Source organism: Poecile atricapillus, chromosome 1 (genome assembly GCF_030490865.1).
Source record: "Poecile atricapillus isolate bPoeAtr1 chromosome 1, bPoeAtr1.hap1, whole genome shotgun sequence".
NCBI classification, from domain to species: domain Eukaryota; kingdom Metazoa; phylum Chordata; class Aves; order Passeriformes; family Paridae; genus Poecile; species Poecile atricapillus.
The window spans coordinates 30,692,520-30,708,168 of record NC_081249.1 but is presented as its reverse complement, the minus strand read 5'-3'; the positions used below and the strand labels follow the sequence as shown (position 1 = coordinate 30,708,168).

Sequence of the window (15,649 nt, the reverse complement as noted above, 5' to 3'; positions counted from 1 at the left end):
TGACTTAAAAACAGCTTGTGGGAAATGGGAAAAGTACAGATTATGTCCCTTCTTTGAAAATGCTCTGACAGGATGCTCATTCCAGGGCACTCTCCTCTTGTAAAAAAAAAAAAAAAAAAAGGTGAACAGAGCCCTCGCCAAATTCTTCACATTTCTCAGTGCTTGCTGTGCATAGCGGGGGGAATACAGCCACCCTTCCTCCCCTTTAAGATTAATTACTGTCTTAAAAATGATCCATTTACTTCCTGACTGAAAAGGCAGAAGCTTCACAAAGAAATAAAACAAGCAAATAAAACATACTGGAAAAGATTGAAAATTCTTGCTTTAAAAAGCCACTGTAAGCAAAAGGGTGTATCATTAGCATTTTTACAGCAGAGATTTTTTGAACCCTGCCAAGATGCAGGAGTGTGATGTCCTTTGCTTTACATTTTCAGAGGATGACAGTAATGAGGCAGCGGAGTTCTCCTTTCTCTTTTCCAGACATGGAGTCTGAATGGGAAAACTTCTATTGGTTTCAGAAGGCTAAGCTTTCATCTCAAGATTCTCTGTTTTAGAGGAAAACAGAAAGAAGGAGAAAGAAGAGAGTAAAGGAAGTGGAGAAGATCCCCTTAAAGTTCCATTAAAAAACACGAAAGATGTGGCAACCACATCTGGAAAACTCTGGAAACCTGGGGTATGTAAGAGAAGGTATTCAAGGGAAACTCCCCAGTTTGGAATCTTTTTGGGGGGGTTTCCTAGTAGAAAACCTGAACCCAGGCAAAATTGTACAGTAAATGAGTGCTATGATTTCCACATGCAAACTTTTAGAGGTCTACAGTGGAAGCATTCATATGTCTAACAGTAGAAGCAGTCCTGTTTTGCTTCAAATGTTTCCCCTCAAATTTCAAGGACACTACCTTGTACCTGTAAAACGCATTACACCTAGCTTTCTGATATGTTTTTATTACTGTGCTAACAGAGCTAAATATATATATCAATAATATACACCAAAGGGGGTAGGAAGGGAAGAAAATGAAAGTCTCACATCTGAAGCCATTACACTGAAAACTTGGAGTAAGATGGCTCAAGGCTCAACCACTACAGGCTGATCTTCCCTCTGCACATGAGGCTGTTACTGTCACAAAGATAATAACCTGGAAAGAAGTCTGAAGCATTGACTCACAGATAGCAAACCACTTTTAAAAAAAGGTGTTCCTTCACTTAACAGGAATCACATCAATGTCCTAAAGAAGAGGAAACTATTAATGAGGCTAATGATATGGGAGGCATCACATACATCTGAAAAGAAAGAAGGCTCGAGATACACTCACATGTTTCCTGAAGTCAGTGAAATAATTTCTACACTTGAGCATCTCCTTGGCCAGCAGAATTGTGTTCCAGAACATATAGGAAAATTTCCTTTTACCCAGTGCATCTCTTTATGCTTCACTGGATCCTCCACCTTGTGTAGATAGCTTGTAGAGAAGTGTTTTTTCAGCTTCCCTCAATAGCAAGAAATCTGCTGTTGGGCCTGTACTCATTATTATTCATCCAGAGTGTCTATGAGTGTCTATGAGTGTCTATGTCTATTTCTTTCCCTGCCAGGAGCATGGCAACAATGACCACCAAATGGTATGGGGCCCCTGACACTTACAAGTCTCCCATATCATGGACATCTTGTGAGGACAGGTCTCCACCTGTCTGCCTCTAGCTCCATGGACGTAAACAAATTTGTGTGCAGGTTTGGCCCTTAGGATGTCCAGCTTCCCTAAAAGAAGGTCTGTTTTTTTCTGATGGCTGCTCTGTGGATGAAAGGAAACAAAAGCCTAATTACAGATTATATGTAGACCGTCAATAGCTCAGAGAAGTCATCAGGTTTTCTTCTACATGGATGTGATGTGAAGGTCACACATCGACATCTTGTATTGAGAGATCCCAGACAGCCACAAGAATAACTGCAGCAAACTGGTATCATGGCATATGCTGACAACTGGTCTGTGCTGTTTATTCCTTCAAGATGCACTGGGGACAGCTTCAGGTGAGATTTTGCGTTGAGCTGATCTCATACAGGGGAGTTCACCTACATCCTCTTGGGAACATGATGGGATCTGAGGTAACTTGTTAGGAGCTTTAGTTTGTCCTATTATCTTCTCTGAAATATTGCTGGCCTTATTTAAGTATTCCCGCAGGGAAAACATGATCACAAAATGTGTAAGGAGAAAAACCATTCTGTGCAAACATGTCTGACTTATGGTGCTCTGATATTCTTCTGCAATGCAAGACAAATCCAAGCAGTTGAAGATGGTAACATATAGTACTTCTAAAAATAAACCCGATGGCTGCATGGAAGGCCATCAGAATTTTTTCTTCACTAAAAATACTTACATAGTTAATGGGGCAAGATATTCTGTCCAGAAAATATCCAGAACTAATTTCCTGCTTTTGCACTCCCCTGTAAAAGAGATTTTATGTAAAAGATACTGGATTTCCTGTAATCCTTCATAGAGGGTTGCTATGGATACTTTGAACAGGATAAGGGGCAACCTGAAGAGTCAGGATTTTTGAGAAAATTCAATGTTACAGTAGGAGTGATACATGTCAAGGTGAGAGAGGACATATGATTTAAGAGATTTCCGGTTTGCCTTTGATTTTCAGATATGGTCTTCTGAATGGCATATCCTTTGGCTTTAGCTCGTGCTTCTCAAGCTGCACAGAGGAACACTGAATTTAATCAGAGCTTGCAGTGAATATCTGTTATAACTTCATTCCCCTCTGGAAACCCCTAGAAGGTGAACATGATCTTTAAAGGGACTACAAGTGGGTTTCAGTTCTGCTTTTGCAGAAAGGTTTCCTCTTTTGCAGTTAGGCTCTCTCCACAGTAAGATCAAAATGCCCAAGCCACAGTTTTTCCCCCCCACACTGAAGGTTCACAAAAGCTTGGCTGAGTTCAGAGAGCCCAATGGTCCATTGCCAGTGTATACATGACATTCAGAGTATGCCACTGATAAAAGTTTTGATGTTCAACACTATCAGAATGACTGATCACCCCAAGGAACTCTGTCACACTAACACAGCTGTGAGTTATACTGCTGTCCTGGGCTTTGCCTTTCCCCATGTTTCCTTGACAAAGTTAGCAGCAGGATGTATTTCTGCAGCACCCTCTTTACATGTTTGTTCAAAATAGGGACACAATGTGTTTAAAGGAAAGAAGCAGGAATGGAGCCATTATTCTGGCTGCCTCATAGGATTATCCACTCAGTATCCTTTTCGCTTCTAGAGACAGCAATGATTTTTCATCCGCTCCTATTAAAGCTGATGGAATTATAATGTGGTTGCACAGAGGTGCCTTCTGACATCCTAACTCAGACACTACTGGTGTGTCCATGGCACATCATGTCTGTGTCATGACAAGCAGTACACTGGCACAGAAGTAATAATGGAAGTGACAGAACTTCTGTAAGTGATTTGAGCTTCAGTATCACCAACTTGAGGCACCACAGACAAAATAGTACTGGGGACCCAACAAAAGGCCAAGTTCTTTTTGTGTGTGGTCTATTTGACTGGACCAAATGGAAAACCCTTAAGTCTTCACTGGAGCACAGCCCTTAAGAGATGCCAAGACACAGCTGACTTAGGCTTTCCAGTCCTTCTTCCATGGATTAGCCCTTGACTGCTCTCATGGTAGACATTTTCAAGTAGGTCATTGAGGAGTTCAAGACATTTGACATGGTTTCTAAACGTCTTTGTAATGAATCTGAAATCCAGGCAGCTGGAGGTCAGCTGCAAGGCAGACAGAGCTGTGTTCCTTCAAGGGACATGGTTTGAACGTGGTAGATCTTTCTTTTTTATTAGGGACTAAATACAAGCAACAGTCTGGAAGAAGGGCAAGCTAAAAGCTGACCCTGAAGCACAAGAATTAAAACGCAAGCACGGAAGTCAAAGCAGAAGCCAGGTGCCAGGTCCCAAATAGGTTTCCTGGAAAGAGGCACTAAAGCACCCTAAGCATCAAGGGCAAGTGATGCTGCATGGAGGGAAAGGCTTCACAGTGTGGTAGCTGTTACAATAACTTGGACATTTCTGGAAAGGAACAGCAGAAAATACATGATGATGGCTTGATACATACAGGCAGTCATTGGTTAAATTGAGGGAGAGGAGCAGCCCTCATGGGACACTGCTCTCTGGTCCTGTTCACCATTTTCAAGCTTCTACAGAGGGTAGAAGGCCCTGCTTGACCTTCTAACAGGGAGTGATGAAAGACAGTTGTGCCTTATCAAACTGCTGTTATCATGAGGAACAACACAGGGAGTTGAGACTCCTAAGCTACTTCTGCCTTTGGTGGAGGAGAAACATGTATAGCAGACAAATTTTCTTATTATCTTGGTAATCCTTATAGGGGAAAAAAAGGTATTTTAGTACATTAACCTTGACCAGGGCACAATGTTTACAGTATTGCTTAACTTTCACACACTAGTCTTACACAATTGTTTTCTTCTAAGTATTGCAAAAAGAGGTTACCTTCACCTTCACCTCCTAGTTTTAATTCCATCTCAAATATTGCTGGGATATTTCTAGTTCATTGCACTCTTGTGTGCTGCTGAACACTAGAAGAAGCTTTTTACACATACATAAATATATATAAAATCCAACTCTCAGTGAATTATGCATGTTCTCCGTGAATTTTGGGAAGTTAGCACTCGTGGGAGGGTGACGAAACCTGGACAGTGCCTTCTGCAGGCTACATTTTTGCACTGTGGAATAAATAAATAAACAAAGATTGACCCAGCTGGGAAGCATCTACCTTGTAGGGTTCACTGAAGAGGGAATAGCTTGTGTTAAATGCGCCATTGTCCTGCTGGGCCTCCTGATTTCTCCTTTCCCATTCTTTCCTTCGCAGCACGTTTCTATCTGGTTCATACACACTGGAGTTAGAGGGGGGGGAAAAAAAAAAAGAGAGAAATTGGTTTTTTAGAGTTCAAAATTAGAGGGCAACATATAAACCAGCATGCATTTAAAAGTTAAGAACTCTGTTTTGCAGACAGGTGGCAAAAATAAGCACAAACATGAATCAGTTTCAGCCAGTTCAAGTAGGCTGGAGAGGTTCAGGTCTCCGGGCGTGCTGGCGCTTTCTTCACATAGAGAATAGATAATTAAATTCTTACAGAAAACTATAAAAGAAATCACATGGCAGGATCTAGTCTGTACAGAACTTCTCTGCTTGAAACAAGACAAAGGAAATATCTAAGCAACTTTGACAAAGACTAGAAGTTCTCTTAAGACAGATGGTAATTACATCTGTGAGTAAATAGAAATTATGAACATGTTCCCACTTATGACATATCCTCTGAGTGTTGTATGAAAATGCTCCTTTTTTCACATGGATGTGTTTCTGTAGTGATTCTTCATTAACTAGCTCCCTAAAGAGCTGTTAAAACTATATGCTGTAGTGGTTTCCACAGTTAGGTTGCTTCTTCTGATCTCTGCTAATCAGCCAAGTCGTGAAACTACTACTGAAACAATTCCTCTTTCTGATGGATTTGACACTATCACAACCACAGAACATGAATAAATGAATAGTGGCACAACAATGTATGTACAGCTAGTAGGGTGTAGTTGGAGAGAGAATAAAATCAGTGCACTACACAACAGCAGTAATTATTAGCAATTAACAACTTTAGCTCCAATATAAACATTCAGAATAAAAATTAACTTTTTTTTTCAGAATTCTAGCTTAATACATGACAACATAAACCACAGAAGTCTTATCCTGAATTTCTACAGAGCACCATCTTTCAGGTTTACACACTTCAGTTGATAATGTTTTATTCTCCTCACAAAGGAAGCCAACATGTCTAACAAAGTTCACATGTTATTTCAGGACAATGTGACAAGTATGCTGATTCCTATTTTGCTTAGCTCAGCTAATGATTTTCTTCTGGCACAGTAAATCTGTAAAGCAGGAATATATATTAATGTCATGTAAGTGCACCATGTGTTAATAAGATAAACATTGTCTTGCTAACCAGCTTCCCAGTTAGCAAAACATATGTTGCATTGGCTACCCACGTGATGCTACCTAGTATGCCTCAGGCAAGGCAGTCAAAAGGCCAACAGCTATCTGATTCTAACTCCAGACCTGAGAGAGCTGAAAATACACAGGATACGTTAGATGCTATTAGTATTTAAAAACAATGACTCAACAGTCACTAAATGAACAGAGAATCTTCTGTTTGCTTGTTGATGCTGCTAACTGGAATTGGACTGCAGAGTAGCCTCCTGATGGGTCTGAGGGCAGATGCCAGGGGCCGAGCACAGCTCTCAGACAGGGGATCATTGTGAAACAGCGTTTCAGTACAGCAGCTTGGAGGCAGCACCCAAACACCACATTACAATCACCTACAGGTGGTTGAGGGTTTTTGGGTTTTTATACCACACTATTCATGAGCAATGCATGTTATTCATGCCAACACCTTCTCCCTGAAAAGCAGGTAATGAGGAGGCAACCATAGCAATGGAGTTTTGGGCATGGAAAATGCCTTCCTCCAGAAAGAAGGGGATGGTGAAGGCTTCCCCATGGGTTCCTGGGAGTGAGATCACCTGCTGCACATGCTGCAAAGACCAGAGGCAGAGCACTTGTCATTGACTGGTGTGAGAGCAGAGGTCTTCACTGTGCCATGGAGCCTACTCCTATCAGCTCAGCCAGTTAACAACCACCTGTGTCTAAACCAGACTTTCTGCCACGCTTAATAACTGTTGCTAGGTTGGCTTTTTCTGGAGTTTTAAGAGATCAGGTTATAACTTCATCCTCAGCTACATGTCCCCATCCAGCATCTCTTGACTCTGTGAGATGCTTTCCATCTGTACTCTAGCCTGCAGTCAAATAGAGATGAACAGCTTCCCTGAGATTAATTATAATACTGGTCTCTACCCAATTTCTAGGAAGTAAACAAGTACAACATTCTTCACTAGGCCTCACACTAATTTAAAAATTCACTGGTGTGATACTCCTAAAGTGGGAGAACATTTTTATCCCTTTATTGGACAGATATATTTGATGAAGACATACAAGTCATCAGGTCTCTGAACCCCATTCTCAAATGAGTTCACTGCTGGCAATGCAATGCACAACCTGCAGTAATTCAGAATGATTATGCAAATGTCAGAACCGTGTGACAATGCCTAATTCGCCATCTATAAGCAGTAAGTTAGGAAAAGCTACAAGTTGAGAGTTGTGTTCCTTTGGTTATACCAGATGGCAAAATGTCTAGCATTTGCGAAGCTGCTCCTTATTTGCATGAACATTGCAGCAATCACATTTCCTTGAACGTATGTCACCAAATGTATTTATTTGTTTTGGTTCAAGGAGAATAGTGCCAACTGCTATAATTGCCTTTATTGCAAACACTTCAGCTAATGGAAAATGATTCTTTTTAATAGATTTCTTCTTTATTTTTTTTTAATTTGCAATTTAAAACAATCCCAGAGGTACCTTTTAATGGTTTAACGTGTGTCTTGTTTCAATAGCTAAGCCATGAAGAACAAGCTCATGAAAACCTCATGATTTTTTCCTCATTGGGGCATGTGTACATATGTGAGCAATATATGTGCAGTATGCATGCTCAGTTTTGTAAGACCTGGCACCAAAGAACATGCAAATGTTCACCTCTCAAAAGTCAGTGTCATTTATATTTATTTCATGCAGGTCAAATTCCAAAAGGTTGAATTTAAACAGTTTTTAAATGCTATTTTTCAAAAAGTTGCATCTGTTTCAAATTCATGCTTAAAGGACATGAACCAGAACATGAGCAACAAGTCAACCACTTGCAAAATTATATATGAATAAAGGTTGCATTATAGAAATTAAATTATCTCAAATTTGGCACATTGATTTTTTTGATTTATCTCAGCCCTAAGATCTGCCAAGGCACACACTGGATATACCAACAAATTGTGCTTAAGTGACAGTGTCTCAGGCTCAAATAGCTTTCAGCACACCACCACCACCCTGGTCACAACACCCCTACCTTCTCTGCTTCTTCCAGGATATGCAGAATAATTTCACTCCCAGATATTTGCCAGATCAGATTTCCAGTGGATTGCTAAACTTCTCAGAGTAGGTATTTTAATGAATTCTGATCTGTTGTGGTACATTTTGGCAGATCACCTGGATGGTCTCCAGCGTTTGGCCATGCCCAAGGTGAGTGTGGCTCCCTGTGAGACCAGCTTGCAGAGGAGAGCCCAGGCACGCTGGTTCCTGATGGCAGGGTGGTGGTGGCACCACCCTCCCCACAGAAACACTCGCAGCTTTCTTCATGCTACTCCTGCCATCAGGAGGAACCATTTCCTTTAGTCCTTAATTAGAAATAGGCAGAGATGGCTCAGGGGACAACCTAGGAGCGGAGCAATAATTTTACCTGAAAAACCTAGGGCTGGATTTAATCTCCTACAAAGTCCAAAGAGTTATGTTGTCTCAGGCTAGGCTGAAAGAAATCATATAAAAAGCCTAAAGTTTTAGGTATTGATAAATCTCCTTTTCTTTCCTTTTTTTTAATTTTTTTTTTTTTTTTTAAAGCACACTATTCCTGACTTGCTTTGCCTCCCTCAGACATCACGTTTTGGAGCAACTCAAATAAAAAGGTCTCATCTCCATGATGAACAATGTGGCAACAGCGCACCAACATATCCTCCTGTCCTTCAGTTTGGGAACACCCAAATTTGCATTCAGAGGAAGATGTCCTTTTCCACAAACGAAGCACTGCACCTTCACAGAGGAATTACATGGTGTGCATTAATGATGCTGCTTGACCTTTTCAGAAACCACAAAATTGCTGCATCATGAAGGGGAGATTCTGGAAGGGTTCTGTTATTCTGTTACAAGATCACCATCCTCCTCACAGCTGGCATCTTTGAGGCTGTTAAAGACACAGGGAGATAAACTAAGGGTGAGATTGCTGTTCTTGGCATCAGTTTATATTCTGGAAAAGGAAGGGGGCTGTGACCCAGCCACCTGTACCAGCATGACAGAGGAAGGTGCTACCACATGTATACAGAGACCCACCCACAGTTTCTGAACTTATCATTTGCAGCACCCTGCAATCTTGTCTTTGCTTTTCCAGACTTTCCGATATAATTTTCCAGTCCACAGACTTAGTTCATTATTCTCTGAATTGTGAGGGCTTTGCAACACCCACATATACACTCATTTTCCTTCTACCTCCCCACACACATAAATATTGCGATATAAATTTAGCAGGAGTAGCTTGTTTGTTTGCAGTTAATGTTTACCCAGGAGGCTGATCTCCTTCACCTTGGCAGCTACCTGTGGCACTTAGCTCAAAACATTCAGAACCTGAAGTCTAGACATATTAATTACAAAAGCAGAGCTGATGCTTCATGCTAACAGGCAGCTATTTCTTAACCTGGCAAACCCACAGTTCCTGTGGGTTCCTGGCAGACCTTTCCTAGGGAAGACGTAGTTCCTGGGGCTGAGCTCCTTTCCCAGATTTTGTCAACCTTCCCATCTGTTCTTAAACTGACCCTTCTTCTTCCATCATGAAATTAAAAAGCTCCACCAAAACGTCATCAGACTACAACACTCACTCCTGGCCTCCAGGGAGTGACACCATCCCCAAGCTGGTAGGTACAGTCCATATCACTACAGGGGCTGATCATGCTCCAAAAAACCAAAAAAAAACCCACCTCAAAAACACAACTCATACTGTAAGTGACTAAAAGATATGTGCATTTCAAGAATAAACCTAGACCCATGAGCAACTTTTCTGCGAGGACATATATATCTTTGAAATTAAATTTTAGCACACGGTCATTTTTGAATTATGAACAAAGTTATAACTGTTTCAAAGCCATGGGAAACAGGCAATATTTCAAGAAAATAAATTTTAAAATGGTTTACTGATTATTCTCAGCATTTCCCCACCAATTTTAATCTGGCACAAAAATCAATATACTAAGTTTCAGGCTGAAGTGAGGACATTTTCTTCAATATTTAATAGTCTAATTCTCCCCTGAATTACTACATTTATGCCAAAGTAGCTAAATAGAGTAAGTCAAAGCAAAAACTTAACACCATAAAAAAGCAGTCCAACCCTGATGCAGGACAGTGATTATATAATTCAATTTAGAATGGAAACTGGATTCTGGATTTTAATGTCCCATCATTCCTGTGTCTCTGCCATATTTTAAAACTCAAAAGGATGAGTCAGACTGAGACCCTGTAAAGGCAACAGCCCTGAACATTTTTAGAAAATAATCTTAACTTTAAAGATTTAATTACAATTGATATTGTCTTGGTTGCTGAATTGCTGTGCTTAACATAGTAGTATTTTTTATGTCACTGTTCATATCCATGGTTTTTGTTGGCCAATTTCTAGGTCCAAGTTCCATTTCTAGATAAGCATAAATGGTATCTGTTTGGAAACTCATTGCTAACAGGGCAGGGAACTCCAAGACACGGCAACCTTACATCTTTGAGCATTAAATATTTTCCCTAATGGTATTTGAACTATCGATTAAATTATAACAAAGGGGCTGCCTTTGATGAACAAGTTTACATAATCAGTAAAATACCTTCCAAGGTTACAACTGGCTTTTTTTAGACTGTTTATCTATCCTAAACAGCAGAAGTTAATTTGAGGATTTTTACAGTATTTTTACCCATTTACAAACAGGAATGCCATGGGGTAAAGCAATTACTCTGATTTACTGTTTTCACTTTGATTGAACATAAAGATGTAGCAGGGTCTCAAAAAAGCAGTAACTTAACAAACTGTGCTCCTATCCACAGACAGATAAAGTACCTATTTTGCTATTTCAAAGAGTTTACCTCCAGGCAGCAGCACAGAGCAAACATCAATCAATGACATGTGTCTAAGATGAGATTGATGTTTACTCTCACAGCTTTTCATCTTACATCCAATAAATTATTTTTCCTTCACCAAAGTGCCTGGTTAAATTTCATTTTTCACTTTGCAGTATCAGTTTTAAAACTTTAGCTTCCAGCAATTTTAAAGCTAGGCTTCATTGATGCTTCAGCTTTTACAGCCTGTTTATGATTTGTATTAGCCATGAAACACTACCGACCAAACATGAATATGATCAGGGGGAGCTGAGCTAGGGCAGCCGCTTGCACGGTGGCAGGTGCAGGCTGGAAGGTGTGAGATTACTTTAATTATCTGCCTGGAAATTCCAAGTCCAAAACAGGGAGCTGTATTTTCAGGGGCAGATATATTGTATCCACCAAACAAATGAATATATATACATATCATATCTGCAAAATCAGCATCGGAGCATTCAGGTCAGGTCTTCTGAGGGTTAACACCGGGCAACTGGAAGGAACCAAGGAAAGGCTAATTGTGGGTGTAGTTATTACCTTACAGGCACTCATACCTGACATTCACAAAATATAAGTGCTTCAGGTGCAACCTGACTGAATTTTAAACATGCATCAAAATGCTAAGAAAACCTAGGGCTGCAGTTAAGACTGGGACCTAGGTTGTTGAGTCAGAGAATGACAACAGAGGAACATTAAAAAAAATCCTATTTAGCTCAACACCTGCTTTTATTAGAGTACCTCTTCCAGCCTCGCTACAGATAAAACATGCACATATTCTTCCCTCTGTGAAGTTTTGCTCAGTGAAAAAAATTGAGATATAATTATAATTTATTTTCAGTTTCAGGAAAAATAACTTCATCATATGATAAAAATTTACAAGTCCATGCTTATATTACACATAGATATTCAAAAATTAACCACTCTTTATTAATCAGTAATCCTATTTTCAATACCTTATTTTCTTTTAATACCCAAAATCTGCTAGCGGAAGTGCCTAAGATGGATGAAGATCTTAAAACAACACTGAGCCAAGCTAGAAACAAAACATACAACAGCTTTAATTTTGCACTGCTCTAACAATATATTCCTTGAAAGTATATTCACAAGTGTAAAATTCACCACTGCTAATAATCTTACACCTGGAATGAGTACATTTTTCTTCGCAATTCAGAATTAAATTTAAAACCTCCAGAAACTGAATGAAAACCTTGGCTGCAAAAAAACAGATAATGTAGATGTGGCAAAGTATTCCTTCTCTATCCTCACTCATATTTCCCAGGTAGAGATAAAAAAAACATAACTGAAGAGCACAAACCTGACAAATCACAATGACACCCCTTTATTTAATTTTTTAAATGTTACTTTTATGTTGTATTTTAAAAATACAACAGCTCATACAACCACAGAATCACAGAAAGGTGTGGGTTGAAAGCAACCTTTAAGCGACCCAACCCCATGTTCCTGGGCAAGGACACCTTCCACTAGATCAGACTGCTCAAAACTCTATTCAACCTGGCCTTGAACACGTCCAGGGATGGGGCATCCATGACTCTGATCAACTGTCTTGCTATCTTCACAGTGAAGAACTTCCTCCTTATTTCTAACCTAAACCCACCCTATTTCAGGTTGAAGCCTTTCCTCCTTGTCCTATCACTACATGCCCTTGCGAAAAGCCCATCCCCAGCTCTGTTGCTGGCTCCCTCCAGGTCCTGGATGGTGGCATATGGTCTCCCAGGCGCCTTCTCTTCTCCAGGCAGAAAACCCCCAACTCTGCCAGCCTGTCTTCACAGCAGAGGTGCTCCAGCCCTCTGATCATCTTCATGGCCTCCTCTGGACTCAACTCAACAAGTCCACATCCTACCTGTGCTGAGGACCCCAGAGCTGGGTGCCATACCTTGGTGGGGTCTTACCAGAGGGGAACAGAGGGGCAGAATCCCATCCCTTGCCCTGCTGGCCACGCTGCTTTCAGTGCAGCCCAGAGTACAGTTGGCCTTGAGGACTCTGAGTGCCCATAGCCAGGCCACGTTGAGCTTCTCATCCATCAGCACCCCCAATCCTCCTCCTCAGGCCTGCTCTCAACTGAGAGGAACTATAATTTTTCTGCCTAACCTAGCAGTGTCAAAATCCCTGGCCTGCTGCAACACAAGGCCTTACCTAATTTGGCAATACCCCTATCTGATCTGTTTTCTCTCACACTGCTTCCCTGCCAAAGATGTCAGGCACAACACCCCTCTGCCTATTTTCCTCCACAATGATTTCTGCTTTCCCCTATATCCTTATGCACGGGGAAACTCTTCCAGTTACGAACTGCCACGCTTGCGTCCTTTTTTTTTCTCCTTTGCATTTCTTATTTAGGCTCCTTACAGTCATAATTAGTCCAAAAATATAGTTTGGTTTGTTTTTTTTTTTTCCTACTGGCTCATCTCTGTAGAGAATGTGCACACATAGGTAAATTATTCATACAGTCTTGGTCAGACTGAATGGTGCAATAAACTGAATTTACTCTTACCACTGCCTGATTTCTAGGGATGCTCTGAACTTTTAAAATGTAATGAAAAAATTCTGGCCTTTTAAAAATCTATTTGACATTTTGCAGTAAGTGTTTAATACTTTATTTAAAATGTTTGTTGAACTTCCTTTTGATGTTTGCTGAAAACTGGATTTCAGTCAATAAAGATTTTCAGTGTTAGTTTCAGTAATAAAAAAATTAAAACTCATAAAAATTAACCTAATAAAAGTTTGAAGGTTTCCTGAAACTTTATAAAATCTAAATAAATTTAAAAATGCCCTGAAAATTGTGAAAAGATATGTTTTGCCTCTAGGTCTTTTAGAGAAAAAAAAATCCCTCCTTGGTCCCACTACTTTTTTTAAAGCTACTTAAGTAGCCTTTTCCTTCCAGGGGGCTCTGTACAGTGATCCATCTACCACAGCTATTTGCAGGACTGTTAACTACTCCAAGGTATACTTCACATGGCATGCACAAAAAGCTCTGCAACTGGTAAAAGAATTTTACCATGCAATTCATCCTGGTACAACTTGACTCATAATAGCAAAAGCAAATATTATAATCACAGAATTAGAAAACCACAGAATCACTAAGGTTGGAAAAGACCTTCAAGATCAAGTCCAAGTTTTCACCAAATACCAGCACGCCTACCAAATCACATTGCTAAATACCACATCCAATCATTTCTTGAACATTTGACTCCACCACCTCCCTGGAAACTTTTTTCCAATGCTTAACTACCCTTTCAATGAAAAAATTCTTCCTGATAATCCAACCTGAAGCTCCCCTGTCACAGCTTGAAGAAGGTTCCTTTTGCTCTGTTCCCAGCTGTCTGGGAGTAGAGCCCAATCCCCGCCTGGATATAGCCTCTTTTCAGGTGGTTGTGGAGAGTGATATGGTCACTTCTGACTCTCCTTTTCTCCAGGGCTAAACAGTCCCAGCTCACTTCCTCACTTCTGCTCCACTGCCCTTCTCTGGACATGCTTCAGCACCTCATTGTTCCTTGTATAGTAAAGTGACCAAGAACTGGACACAGCACTTGAGGTGTGGCCTCACCAGTGCTGAGTCCAGGGGGACAATCCCTGCCCTGCTCCTGCTGGCCACACTACTGCTGATACAGGCCAGGATGTCATTGGCCTTCATGGCCACCTGGGCACACACACTGGCTCATGTTCAGCCTCTGTCAACCAGCACTCTCAGATCCTTTTTCACTGGGCACTCTGCCCCAGTCTGTAGCACTGCCTGAGGTTGTTGTGACCCAACACTTTGTTTTACTGATCGTCATACAATTGGCCTTGGCCCATTGATCCATCACCTCTGCAGAGCCTTCCTGCTCTCCCTCAACACTCCTTCCCAACTTGGTGTCATTTGCAACTGACTGAGGGTGCATTCAATTCTCTTGTCCAGATCATCAACTAAGATATTAAACTGTGCTGGCCCCAAGACTGAGCCCTGGGGAACAGTACCTCAGCCTTTTCCTCATCCTTGGTTACAGTGTTCCCCTCCACATCCAGGAAAGGATGAAGATTTTTCTCAGCCCTCGTTTTTTTTGTTAATGTGTTTATAAAATCATATTTTATTATCTTCCACAGTGGTGGTCAGATTGAATTCTAGCTGAGCTTTCACCTTTCTAATTTTCTCTCTATATGATCTAAAGACATCTTTGTACTCTCCCTGAGTTGCCTGCCCCTTCTTCCAAAGGTCATACTCTCATTCTTTTCCTGAGCTCCAGCAGAAGTTCCCTATCCAGCCTGGCCATTCTTCTTCCCTGCCAGTTTGTCTTTAAGCACATTGGGATGGCCTGCTTCTGTGCCTTTAAGATTTTTGTCCTAATGTATACTCATCCCTCCTTCGCTGTTTCCCAAGGGACTCTCTGAACAGTCTCCTGAGCAGGCTGAAGTCTGTCCTCAGAAAGTCCAGGGGAGAGGCTTCCTTGACCACCTTCTTTACTTCCCCAAGAACTGAAAACAATATAATTTTGTGATTACTAGCTCTGACCAGCTCCTCTCCCACCAGCCCTGCTCTGCTCATGAACAGCCCATTAGCAATGTGCACAGAGGGACACTGCCACAGTAGGCTTGTTTGCCAGCTGTGTCAGGAAGTTATCTTCCACATACTCCAGGAACCTCTTAGACTGCCTTCTCTCTGCTGTGCTGTGCTTCCAGCAGACATCCTGCAAGTTAAAGTCTCCCACAAGAACAGGGGGTAGAGATCATGACATGCCAGCCAGTCACTCACAGAAGCTTTCATCTGCCTCTTCATCCCGGTTGGGTGGTCTGTAACAGGCTCCCAGCAGGATGTCTGCCTTGTTAGCC

General features: G+C 41.1%; 1 protein-coding gene across 1 annotated transcript in view; it reads right to left on the bottom strand.

Moving 5' to 3' along the window:
• AFF3 (ALF transcription elongation factor 3) overlaps positions 1–15,649 on the bottom strand; it is a 319,688-nt gene that overhangs the window by 264,907 nt on the left and 39,132 nt on the right. Inside the window, exon 2 of the mRNA XM_058829676.1 lies at positions 4,778–4,898. Within this exon, the coding sequence (XP_058685659.1) occupies positions 4,778–4,898 (121 nt within the window). The remainder of the gene's footprint in view (positions 1–4,777; positions 4,899–15,649) is intronic.